This window comes from Mastomys coucha, unplaced genomic scaffold, assembly GCF_008632895.1.
Source record: "Mastomys coucha isolate ucsf_1 unplaced genomic scaffold, UCSF_Mcou_1 pScaffold14, whole genome shotgun sequence".
Taxonomy (NCBI): domain Eukaryota; kingdom Metazoa; phylum Chordata; class Mammalia; order Rodentia; family Muridae; genus Mastomys; species Mastomys coucha.
Window position 1 is genome coordinate 71,647,606 of NW_022196896.1, and position 12,003 is coordinate 71,659,608.

A 12,003-nucleotide genomic window follows, 5' to 3' on the forward strand; every position below is an offset into this window, starting at 1 on the left:
TCTTGGAAAACCAAAAGGAAGGAAGGAAGGAAGAAAGAAAGAAAGAAAGAAAGAAAGAGAGAGAGAGAGAGAGACAGACAGACAGAGAGAGAGACAGAGACAGACAGACAGACAGACAGATGAATTAAGCAACAACATGCATCAGGCTCTCTGAGTTCCACTGCGTGCAGATCAGAAATGTTTTAGTGTATGGAGTAAATGAAGACTTTTTCCCTTGTCATTCCTATTTGCATAGCATGCTCACTGACCAAAGCAGGTCATTAGAGATGACTTAAATGCTCGAGTTCTATTCAATACCATGTTGCCTTATATATGGAACGTCTGAGGATTTCATTTCTATGGACGGTACTAGAACCATAAAAAACACCAAGAATGACTGCAAAATAGGTATTAATAAATGGGAACCAATGTGCAGGCTCAGGACATGAGCTACACTGTGAGACCGTCCTCAGAGAGGAAGCTCTTCCCTCAGACCTCACTCACCAAGGAAAGCAGAGCTACTTTAGCAAAAAATCAATATGGAGACCATTCCTACAGTCTAAGGCAGTGGTTCTCAACCTTCCTAATACTGTGACCCTTTAACACAATTCATGTTGTGGTAACCCACAATCATAAAATTATTTTTGTTGCTACTTCCTAACTATAATTTATACCATAAATATAAATATCTGATAGTTCTGATGGTCTTAGGTGACCCCTATGAAAAGGTCACTTGATGCCCACCCGAAAGGGTCATGACACAAAGGTTGAGAACCATTGCTTTAAGGTCACTGCTCATGCCATTCTTGTCCTCTGCAGATTTGTTTCTTAGCACACTGTTAGCAGCTGGATGAGGCAGCTGCAAATGCAGAGCTTCAACACTTTTCAGCAACCTCTTGGTTGATGTCTCCAGCCACAGACCCACAGAGGTCAAAGCAAAGCTGCAATCATTGCTGAGGGACCCTGCTACTACCCACAGCTTAAGACGCTACTTCCCTTTTAAACTGGTACTCCCATCCCCAGGTTTGCTGACCCCTTATAGTCTGCGCACTCCATCCTTAAATGGAGGACAAGACAATAACTCCTTATAATACAAACAGAATTCAAGAACATCAAAAAGATCATTTACCATAGTCAAGTCAGGCTTATTCCAGAGATTTAGGAAAGGGTCAATATACATATCAATGTAATCAATACACAATAAAAAATGTAAACTGCATAAATGGTCTCAAGAACAGAGATCACATGATCATAAATGCAAAAAAAAAAAAGCCTTTTGACATTTATCCAACATCCTTTCATATCAAAACTCCTGAAGACACTCAGAATAGAAGGAACACATTTCAACATAATAAAGACTGAATGTGAAACACAAAACACTCACTCCCAAACAGAGGATATCTACTTTCTCTACTCTCAATTCAGTACAGCATTGGAAATCTTAACTAGAGTAATAAGGCAAGAGAAGCAGGAAAAGAGAAAATAAATAGGAAAGAAAGAGGCCAAAGTATCATCATTGGCAGATGATGTCACTGTAAGATACAAGACCCTAAAGACTCCACTAGAAAACTTAGCCCTGATGCACTCTTTCAAGCAAATACTGGATACAGAATCAACAATTAAAACCCCAGTCACATTCCTATATACCATTGACATATACACTGAGAAAGAAATCAGAATAAAGCTAACAAGGGATGTGGGGAAACCTCGATGACATAAACATTAAGATTCTGAAGGAAGTGAGAAAGTCATTAAAAGGTGGACTTCCCATGCGTATGAATTGGCAGGCTTAATACTGTGAACATAGCTACTCTACCAAACTCAATCTATAAATTCCATATCAAAATTCTAATGATGTTCTTTGGAAATTTTGGAGGTGGGGAAATCTTAAAATTCATATGGAAGCACATACCCAGACAGCCAAAGAAATTCTGAATACTATGGGGTATCACCATTCCTGATGTTAAGTTTCACTACAGAGCCATAGTAATAAAAACATCAGGGTACTGGCACAAAAACAGACACACAGACCAATGGAATAGAACCAAGGGCTTTCATACAAGGCCACAAAAGTACAGCCACCTAATTTTTAACAAAGGTGCCCAAAAATGCACACCAGAGAAAAGAGAGCATCTTCAACAAATAGGCTTTCTACATGAATAAGAATGAAACTAGATCACTGACTCATCCTACACAAAAATAACTCCAAGGCCATTATAGGAGCCACCTGGACGACAGTAGTGCTGAGAGTCATGGAGACAGCAGAGGCCTAGTTCAAGGGGCTTCAGAGAAGAACAATATTAGCAACTGGGTTAAAGACTGTTCTGTGATATTGTGGCAAAGAATGTGACAGCTTTCTGTCCTTGTCCTAAGAATCTGACCATGGTAAACTTAAAAATAAAGGCTTATTTTAACCATGCTTATCCTGCAACATGGTTACTAGCAGTCAGGCTTATGTGGGTCTACAATAAAAAAGAGAAAACAGGGCAGAAAAAATACAAACTGTTTATTTTTCAGAGAAAAGGGACACTGAAAAATCTTAAAATGGTACAGCCAAAATTTGGTAGAAATGAGGCTGCTATCGCTAAAAAGACTAGCACCTCAATGGAGAAGTTTGATCTGAACTGGAACAATGAATGGGAAGGTTGCTCTCAGGGTGAGATCCCACCCACCTAAGCTTCCAATTTCAAAAAAAAAGAAAAAAAACATAAGATGTTTTTCTGCTTCTGACAAGCAATTGCAATAAAAAAAATCACTGATGTTAATGTGGTTCCAGAGGGCCAGGGTCCATCCCAACGGGCAGCTGAGCTTGACAATATTTTCCATACTGTGCTGTCTTTAGAAGCATCAAGAATGGGTGGGCTGGTGAGATGGCTCAGCGGGTAAGAACAATGACTGCTCTTCCAAAGTTCCTGAGTTCGGATCCCAGCAACCACATGGTGGCTCACAACCACCCATAATGAGATCTGACACCCTCTTCTGGTGCATCTGAAGACAGCTACAGTGAATTACATCAGAGTGAACTGGCCGGAGTGAGCGGGGGCCAGCAGAGGTCCTGATTCCCAGCAGCCACACACATGATGGCTCACAGCAAACTGTACAGCTACAGTGTACTCATACACATAAAATAAATAGAATAAATCTTAAAAAAAAATGTGAAGGGGTTATAGAATCATCCATTGCAGTTTCAGAGAGCCTCCAAAGCCAGTCAACATGTGTCAGGGAAGTCTTTATGTAAAGGCCCTGAGAAGTCATTTTGTGAAGTTGTAAAAGTAAAGTTTGGGTTGTGTTGGAAACCACAACCGTTGAAGATGCCAGAGCCATGAGGTACCTGCCAAGGAAAGTAGTATATAGAAAGTTGAACCAGCCCAAAAAAGCTATCAAAGTCAGAGGGGTAGAACATCTAAGCCTTTTAAAATTAAAGTCCCAAAATTCAGACATGGAACTATAGGATATGGAGTTTGCCCTGATGGCTTTCAGTCTTGCTTACTCCAATATATTTTCTCACTATGCATTCATTCATTTTAAAATAGTAATGTATCTTCTGTGCCATTATACATTAGGGGTATACAATTTATTTTTCAATTTTATAGAAGGTTGCAATTAAGATACTACATGGAATCTCAGACGAGACTATGGCCCTTTTAACCATGTTGCAACTGTAAAAGACTAGAGAGACCTTTAAAGTTCAACAAAATGCATTTTGCATTATGGAGGCCTAGGAATGGACTATGATACTTTGGATGAGAAATGTCCTGTATGTTAATTCTTGGTTCCTAGCTGTTGGTGCTGTTTGTGGAGGTTTAGGTGGTATGACCTTGCTGGAGGAGGTATGTCACTAAAGCAAAGCTCTAGGAGTTAAAAGACAAACTGTTTCTAGTTCTCTCACGCACTCCCTTCCTTCCTCCCTCCCTGCCTGCCTGCCTCTCTCTGCTTCCTGATAGAACTTTAAAATATAAGTTCTCAGCTTCTCTTCTTACTGCTATGTCTGTCATTTGTTGCCATCATGGATTCCTATCTCTGGAACCATAAACCCAAATAAACTCTTCCTTTTTCTAAATCCCTTAGATTAGAGCTTATCTTAACCTTGGCCAGAATCACCTCTATTCGAAGTTAGCAATAGTCAATGCACAGACTCACAAGCTGTCCAAGTGCTGAGAACAAGTGACTGTTTAGTACTCAGCCTTAGTTTGCCTTGAAACTCATGTTCCAAGGCTCAACAGAATTGCAGAAGTGGTAGGAAGACTCTAAGAGCCGGAGGAGGAGGAGGAGGAAGAGGAGGAGGAGGAGGAGGAGGAGGAGGAGGAGGAAGAGGAGGAAGAGGAGGAAGAGGAGGAAGAGGAGGAAGAGGAAGGGGGGGGGATGCTGTTTTGGAGACACAACATGACCACTGCACCATGAACTCACAGCAGCTGTGGTTAATTGCACAAGATCAAGCCAATAAGATCTGTCAACATTCCAGCAAAAATCATAAATGGGACTCAGTGCATTACCAAAAATTAACAACAAAAAAATCAAGAGAGTGTGGGGTGGGGAAAGAAAGTGTGTATATAGGAGGTGGCTAATCATGAAGAAAAAGTATTCTACAAAAATCCAAAGAACTGAGCAGGAGAATCAATTCAACTGTCTTACCAGCACTGCAGGAGCTGCACATCTACAGGATGTTCATGTGGGTTTCGAGACTCCTAACTCTAGCCCTCATTCTTACAGGATAAGAACTTTCCACTGATGTATCTCCCAGGCCTAATTTTAAAAGGATTTTTTTTTTAAACTTAGGATCTCATTAGACTTCAGCAAAATCACAGTAAAAATTAACTTCAAACAAGTAAGTAACAAACAAAATTTCCATTTTGATTTCCTAAAGGAAATCTATTACTTTCTTAGGAAATAGTCCTTAATAATAAAGAGTTTTTAAATATTTTAAAATACCACAACCAGGACCTGGTGTGGTAGTACATGTTTGTAAATTCAGACATTCAGAAGACTAAGGTAGGAGGACTGTGAACTCCACACCACTAAGGACACAGTGAGCTCCAGGAGAATCTGAGCAACAAAAACAGGCCCAGTCTCTAAACCACCACCACTACATTCAAATATTAAGAACTTAGCTTTTTACAGGAGGAAAAGATCTCCCTTGAGAGTTTATGTTCTCTGACTTCTTATGTAACTTTCCTACATAATGAACTTAACTGAGAAGAACATTCTAAACACCAATATTTCCTGCCATACATCTAAGACATTTTTTTAAAGGCAAAACAAAACAAAAAAAAAAAATGTGTGCATACCTTTTTTCCAAATCTCTGATTTTCTCTCTTAATGGTTCAACAATCTGGAACAAGAATAAAATCAATTTTAAAGCAAAGAGGCCTTCCACTACTTTTGTCCTAGCTCAAGACTGGAGGGTTGTGTGGCATAAGCAAGACAAATTTTAATAGGGTAAATGGTCTATAGACTAACAAACAGAAAGTCCCCTTACAGAACAGAATGATGTTTGAGTTTCAGAAGTACTAAATAGTATTACAAAGGAAGGGAGACTGACAGGTACACAAATGAAATAGACGCGAAACAAAAAACAGACTAACCTCTTCAATCTTGCTTTCGATCTTCAGTTCACCATTTTCCTGGATAGACCTGTTGAGCAGAAAGCTAAAGAACTGAGATCAGTTGAAAGACTTTGTGCCTTCAAGATGTTAACCCCAAACAAATCCTACATACAGACCCTCTGCCCATCCTGCTCAAGTACTGGTCACCAAGAAGACAGTATGGAGGAATCTCCTCAAAGGTCTATAAACAAGTGGTTTTACCCATCAGATTGTTTCTATTAAACTAAATAAGCTCACCCATGTTACACCCAACAAGAAATTTTATGATGCACATGCAGAGTATCTAAAGGAATCTGTGTTTGTCTGCTGGGCTTTCTCAGGGATTTAACACAAAATGGAGTTATTCCAAGTAAAAACAGAGTGCCTCTAAATGAGACCTGAGCACCCCACCTCTCCACACACAGCCACCTTTGTTAGGGGACACACACTGGCACTGGAAATCAGATTAGCATAGTCCCACCCACCTTACAAAACCAATTCCACCAGAAGAGGCTGCTAGGGGCTGGGGAAGCCAGCTTGTTTCTTGTGAGAAGCTAGATCTCAAAGCCAACCTCCCCATCACAAACAGCTACTGTTCCATATCCTGATACTAAGAGATAGCAAAGTGGAGCAAATTTTTCTTTAGATAGAAAACTGTGCTATAGTAGCAAATCTCCTTACATAATGAATGCTCCTTACTCTTCAGCTGATTGAAGTGTTATTTTTTTAATCTGGTACACAATAATTCTTAGTTGAATCGTGGATCTTTACAAGTATCCCCTCTGCTTATTTAAAAAAAAAAAATTAAAGCCAGTTCAGTTATGAATGGCTCTAATTCTGGCACTTAGGAAGCTAAGCCCAGAGTATCATGGACTTGAGACAACCTGAGCTACACTGTAAGTTCAAAAGTAGCCCGTACTTCAATTGTAATACTATGTCCCCAAAAACAAACAAAACCAAACAGAAACAGAAAAGCAGGCACACTCAACCTTGTGGGTGCCACAAGCTTTAACCCCAGATAGGAAGGAGGTCTAGACAACCACATCTAACGTAGACCAAACATCCCAAATCTGAAAATCCAACCACCCCAAAATACCCCGAAATCTGAAACATAGTAAGTAACAACAAGAAAATTCCACAGCTCATATCAAGTGATAAGTCCAGGTGAAACATAGGCTCACTAAAAATATCTATAAAGTCACCTTCAGGCTACTTACATATAAGAAACACAAGTGAACCCTGTGTTTAAACATGGGTCCTAGCCCACACAATTTCATTTTACAAGCAAAAATATTCCAAAATAAACAAAAACCCTTTAAAATCTAAACACTTCTGGTCCCAATCATTTTGGAGATAAGGAAGACTCAACCTGTAGTTGGCTCCCTGAGGCAAAAAGGCAACTATTATTTCTCTAAGACATTATTCTTCTAGAAGAACTATGCAAGGACTATTTCCTAAGAAAGTAATAGATTTCCTTTAGGAAATCAAAATGGAAATTTTGTTTGTTACTTGTTTGAAGTTAATTTTTACTGTGATTTTGCTGAAGTCTAATGAGATCCTAAGTTTAAAAAAAAAAAAATCCTTTTAAAATTAGGCCTGAGTTACAAATGAGTCTATAAAGCCCAACCATAATGCCCAAGCAATTAAAAACAATTACCTCATGTTAACAAAGTTGCCCCAAACAGCTGCAAGAGAAAGGAGAAAAAAATATATATATCAATATTTAAATCTACAATATTCAGGGATTCCAACTGATCAATTTTTAATTTTTAAATGCTATTCAAAGTTCACTAAAAAAAATTAGCATTCACAAAGACAATAAAACATATACTCTGTTTTCAGAAAAATGAAGCCTATAAAAAGTAGAAAGTAAGATTTCCATGTATTCTTGTAGCTCTGGCATTTGGAATTCAAGGTAATGCTTTGAAAAGTATTTTGTCCTCAACATTCTGTCTAAGAAAGATTCATTCCTTTAAAAAAGAGAGGGAGGGAGGGAAGGGCAGAGGGAGGGAAGGAGGGAGGGAGGGAGGGAGGGACAGAGGAAGGGAAGGAGGAAGGAAGGAGGGGGGAGGGAGGGTGTGAGGGAAGGAAGAAGGGAGGGATGAAAGATGGGAGGGAGGGAGGAAGGAAGGAGAAAAGAATCACATGCCTTAAAGACCCAGAGTTTGATCCAAGCTTTCTCTATGCAGTGTTGATGCAGCCAGAGCTCAAAGCAGCACACTGGGCTACATTTCCTTCAGCCCTTACCCACTTCCTTCAGCTCTCATCCTCTCTGATCACAGGCACCAGACAGGCAAGTTATCAACCTGAGCACAGTTGCCTCTAGTAACTGCATAGAATTAGTCCTGACTCAACAATGACATCTTACCATACATGATCTAAACATATAAAAATCTGGAGAATCCCCAATTCAAAATCTGGTATCTGAAATGTGCCCAAATGCAAAACGTTGAACCTTGGCATAATGTTACTACAATCAGGAAATTTCAAACCATGAAAGAAAGTCAGTTTCATGCTGAAAATTAGTTAGAATACTGTATAAAATTATCTTCAGAGTGCACATGTAAGAAACAAATGAACGGTGTGTTTAGAGTCAGTCCCCTTCCTAAGACAACTCAAGGACATGCAAATATTCCTCTTTAAAAAAAAAAACACTCTAGCCTGCCTCAGTTATTTTAGATAAGGGATAGCAAACAAACATTCAAACCTCCCAAGCGGAAGAGGAGCATAGTAGTAGGGAAAACTGAACTAGTACACTAAAGTTGGAAGAAAGTAAGAAATCTGAAAACTTAAAATAAGATATACTAAATGAAGCATTTCTAAAACTTCTGTTTTGTTTTGGTTTTGGTTTTGGTTTTGTTCACCCTCTTTATGCAGACCTGACTGGCCTGGAACTTGCTATGGAGCACCAGCTGGCCCTGGACTCACAGATCTACTTGCTTCTGGATTAAACGTATGCACTACCACCCTCTCTACTTGAATGTTTTGTTTTTGAAACTGGGGCTTATTATGTAGCCCAAGACAACTAGAGCCTGAGGTAATCTGCCTACCTCAAATTCTTGAGTGTTAAGATTATTGGTATAAGCTACCATATACACCTTATTTATATTCACTTAAAAACTATCTGCAGAAAAGAATGGCACTATACTCATTTCCAAAACTGTCCTTGAAGCTAATTTCCCAACTCTGATGCCATATGACAAGTTTCAGAGTGTCATTAACCTAGAGGAAGTCCCTGGTGGGCAGTAAGCCTACCCCCCTATGGAGGACACTCGGCAGTTCAGGAAGATGACAGCTATTGTAACCACTCCATCTAATTTAGACTGCTTTATTTCAGAAACTATTCAGGGGGCGGGAGAGATGGCTCAGCGGGTAAGAGCACTGACTGCTCTTCCAAACATCCTGAGTTCAAATCCCAGCAACCACATGGTGGCTCACAGCAATCCATAACGAGATCTGATGCCCTCTTCTGGGGTGTCTGAAGATAGCTGCGGTGTACTTACATATAGTAAATAAATAAATAAATCTTCAGAAGTTATTCAGAATAGAAATTGTACAAACATAGGGTACCCTAAACTCATTTCAAGTATAACTGGCAAGGAAGCTCGAGAACAATGGTGCTGCACTCATTCTGCTCTGGACAGCTTAGCACCTGCCTCTAGTTCTTCTGAGTGTTTAGAAAACCAAATGCCTCCTCACCTGACCCAGTGCTTCGGGAAAAGCTCTATGGTGTCACTGTGTTTTTAAACAAAGAGACTGTCTCACTCACTGTCCTCGTCTTGGGAGGAGACACCAACATAACTAACACTAAGTGGGACTGGCTTAGCTTCAGTGGTTTAGTCAATCATCATCATAGTGGGGAGCATGGTGCTAGAGCAGTAGCTGAGTGATATTTTGATCTTCAAGCAGAGAGAAGGAAAAAGAATGAGCTTGGCATGGACTTTTGAAACATTAAAACCCATCCTCAGTGACACACTTCTAAAAAGGCCACAAGTCCTAATCCTTCTAATCCTTTCAAAGAGTTCTGCTCCTTGGTAACTAAACATTCAAATATATGAGCTAATGGGGTCCATTCTTATTCAAACCACCACAGCAACTTACAGAAGAAAGCATTTAATGGGGGGGGGCACTTAAAAGTTTTTGAGAGTTAGTCTACAGACCATCATGGCAGGGAGCATGGCAGCAGGCAGGCATGGTGCTGAAGCAGTGGCTAGAGCTTGTATCTGATCCATAAGCAAAGTCAGAAAAATACTAACTGGGAATGATGTGGGGAACCTCAAAGCCCCACAAACAAAATCAAGAAAATAACCTCGTTTACCTAAATAAAAAAGTAAAACATAAAATCAAGATGATTTACATCTGAAAGCTATAAAACACTGATGAAATAAATAAAAGATGCAAATAAATAAGGAGAATCCAGATATCTTGTTCTCATGAATAGGATGAATCACTATTCAGAAAGACTGCTGCTTGTTATGCTTTGATTTTATGTTGTGAAATAACTGGATTCTTAGATTCATTTTAATGATTTTTGGTGGAGTTTTGGGAACTTATTATATGTAAGATTATGCTATCTGCAAACAATCATTTTAAACTTCTTTTTCATTTTGAGTGCCTTTTAATTATTATTACTTAGTTGTTCTGGCTATGGCTAGTACTGTGTTAAGCAAAAGCCATTTTCTTCTTATTGGTGAGACGAAGTTTGCTCTGATTTTTGTTTTGTTTTGTTTTTGTTTTTCAAGACAGGGTTTCTCTGTGAGCCCTAGCTGTCCTGGAACTCACTCTGTAGATCAGGCTGGCCTCGAACTCAGAAATCCACCTGCCTCTGCCTCCCAAGTGCTGGGATTAAAGGCATGCGCCACCACTGCCCTGCCAGCTCTGAACTTTTAAAATATGACTTTTATTGCCTATTCATTCTATATTTATTTCTTAAGGTGTTGTTAACAGAGAAATTAAAATTTGATGTTTTCAGCTCAAAAGGAAAAAAAAACCCTCAAAGCACACCATCATGTCAAACCTGCACCAACAAGGCCACATCTCCTAATCCTTCACAAAGAGTTCAACTATCTGGGGACTAAGTATTCAAATGTATGAGTCTATGGGGCCGTTCTCATTCAAGCCATCACAGAGACTCCAAGACTGCATTTATACTTGTCCCAACAGTCTGTAGCTCTGTGCCCCATCTTGAACTCCATAAGCTTTGTGCTGCTTTGACTGCAAGGAGAACCAAAGCTGGGCACAGCCAGCCTGGTGCTGCCTCACCTGCTAGGACAGTCAGTCTGGGGTCCAAGTCACCATGGAAGAAGGCTGCACAGGGAGTATGTGGGCACACTGACAGCCAGTGCTGAGTGTGTCATTCCAGAGTTAGCTGAGTAGCCATGTGCTGGTGAGTCTTCCCAGTGGCTGTCTGATTTAATCTGACTAAAGGTCCAGACATGAATTCCCAACCCACAAAGGCCAATATAATATAATGGTAGTTAAAGTGGCTAAACTACCTGAATCAGAGTAGAGCTGGATCCCTCACCCCCTTTAACTCACAGATATTCCAATACTGAAACAGTTGAGCTGCATTACAACTAGCCCACCTCCCTCATCAAAAGCAACCAGTTTACATAGGCAGACTGTCCTTAGACACAGAAGGGAACAAGACACCTCGACAACCCAGTAAATGAGGTTGATGACAACCTAACTGCATTACTCCCCACCACCAAGAAATATCAGCTGCACCTGGGGGAGATGGGCCTTGCATAGCTTCAAAACCCCAATAAGGCAAAGCTGTATGGTGGTGTCTTAGTCAGGGTTTCTATTCCTGCACAAACATCATGACCAAGAAGCAAGTTGGGGAGAAAAGGGTTTATTCAGCTTACACTTCCACATTGCTGTTTATCACCAGAGGAAGTCAGAACTGGAACTCAAGCAGGTCAGGAAGCAGGAGCTGAGGCAGAGGCTATGGAGAGATGTTCCTTACTGGCTTGCTTCTCCTGGCTTGCTCAGCCTGCTCTCTTATAGAGCCCAAGACCTCCAGCCTAGGGATGGCACCACCCACAAGGGGCCCTACCCCTTTGATCACTAACTGAGAGAGTGCCCCACAGCTGGATCTCATGGAGGCACTTCCCCAATTGAAGCTCCCTACTCTGTGATAACTCCAGCCTGTGTCAAGTTGGCACACAAAACCAGCCAGTACAATTAACCCCTTGTCAACTTGACACACAAACACATCACTATTAAGCCTCAACCCTTACTTTCTTATTCATCCCCAAGATCTAAAGTCCCACAGTCTTTACATATTAAAAGTTCAATCAATTTAAAATGTCCAATTATCTTTTAAAATTCAAAGTCTCTTAACTGTGAGCTCCACTAAAATACATTCTTCCTTCAAGAGGAAAAAATATCAGGGCACAGTCACAATCAAAAGCAAAGCCAATGTCTGGGATCCAACTCA

The 12,003-nt window shown here is 40.2% G+C and overlaps 1 protein-coding gene across 11 annotated transcripts in view; it reads right to left on the minus strand.

The window, feature by feature from the left end:
- The window catches only part of Uxs1 (UDP-glucuronate decarboxylase 1), an 84,977-nt gene that overhangs the window by 52,824 nt on the left and 20,150 nt on the right, over positions 1–12,003 (minus strand). For 6 of the 11 annotated variants that reach the window (XM_031367364.1, XM_031367368.1, XM_031367369.1 and 3 more), the window contains exons 2-4: positions 7,219–7,246; positions 5,562–5,610; positions 5,265–5,308 (exon numbers count right to left, since the gene is read on the minus strand). In XM_031367364.1, coding sequence (XP_031223224.1) covers positions 5,265–5,308; positions 5,562–5,610; positions 7,219–7,246 — 121 coding nt within the window. Of the gene's footprint in view, positions 1–4,611; positions 4,854–5,264; positions 5,309–5,561; positions 5,626–7,218; positions 7,247–11,428; positions 11,459–12,003 lie in introns of those variants that run through there. The other 5 variants (XM_031367362.1, XM_031367365.1, XM_031367363.1 and 2 more) reach the window with 3 other exon arrangements.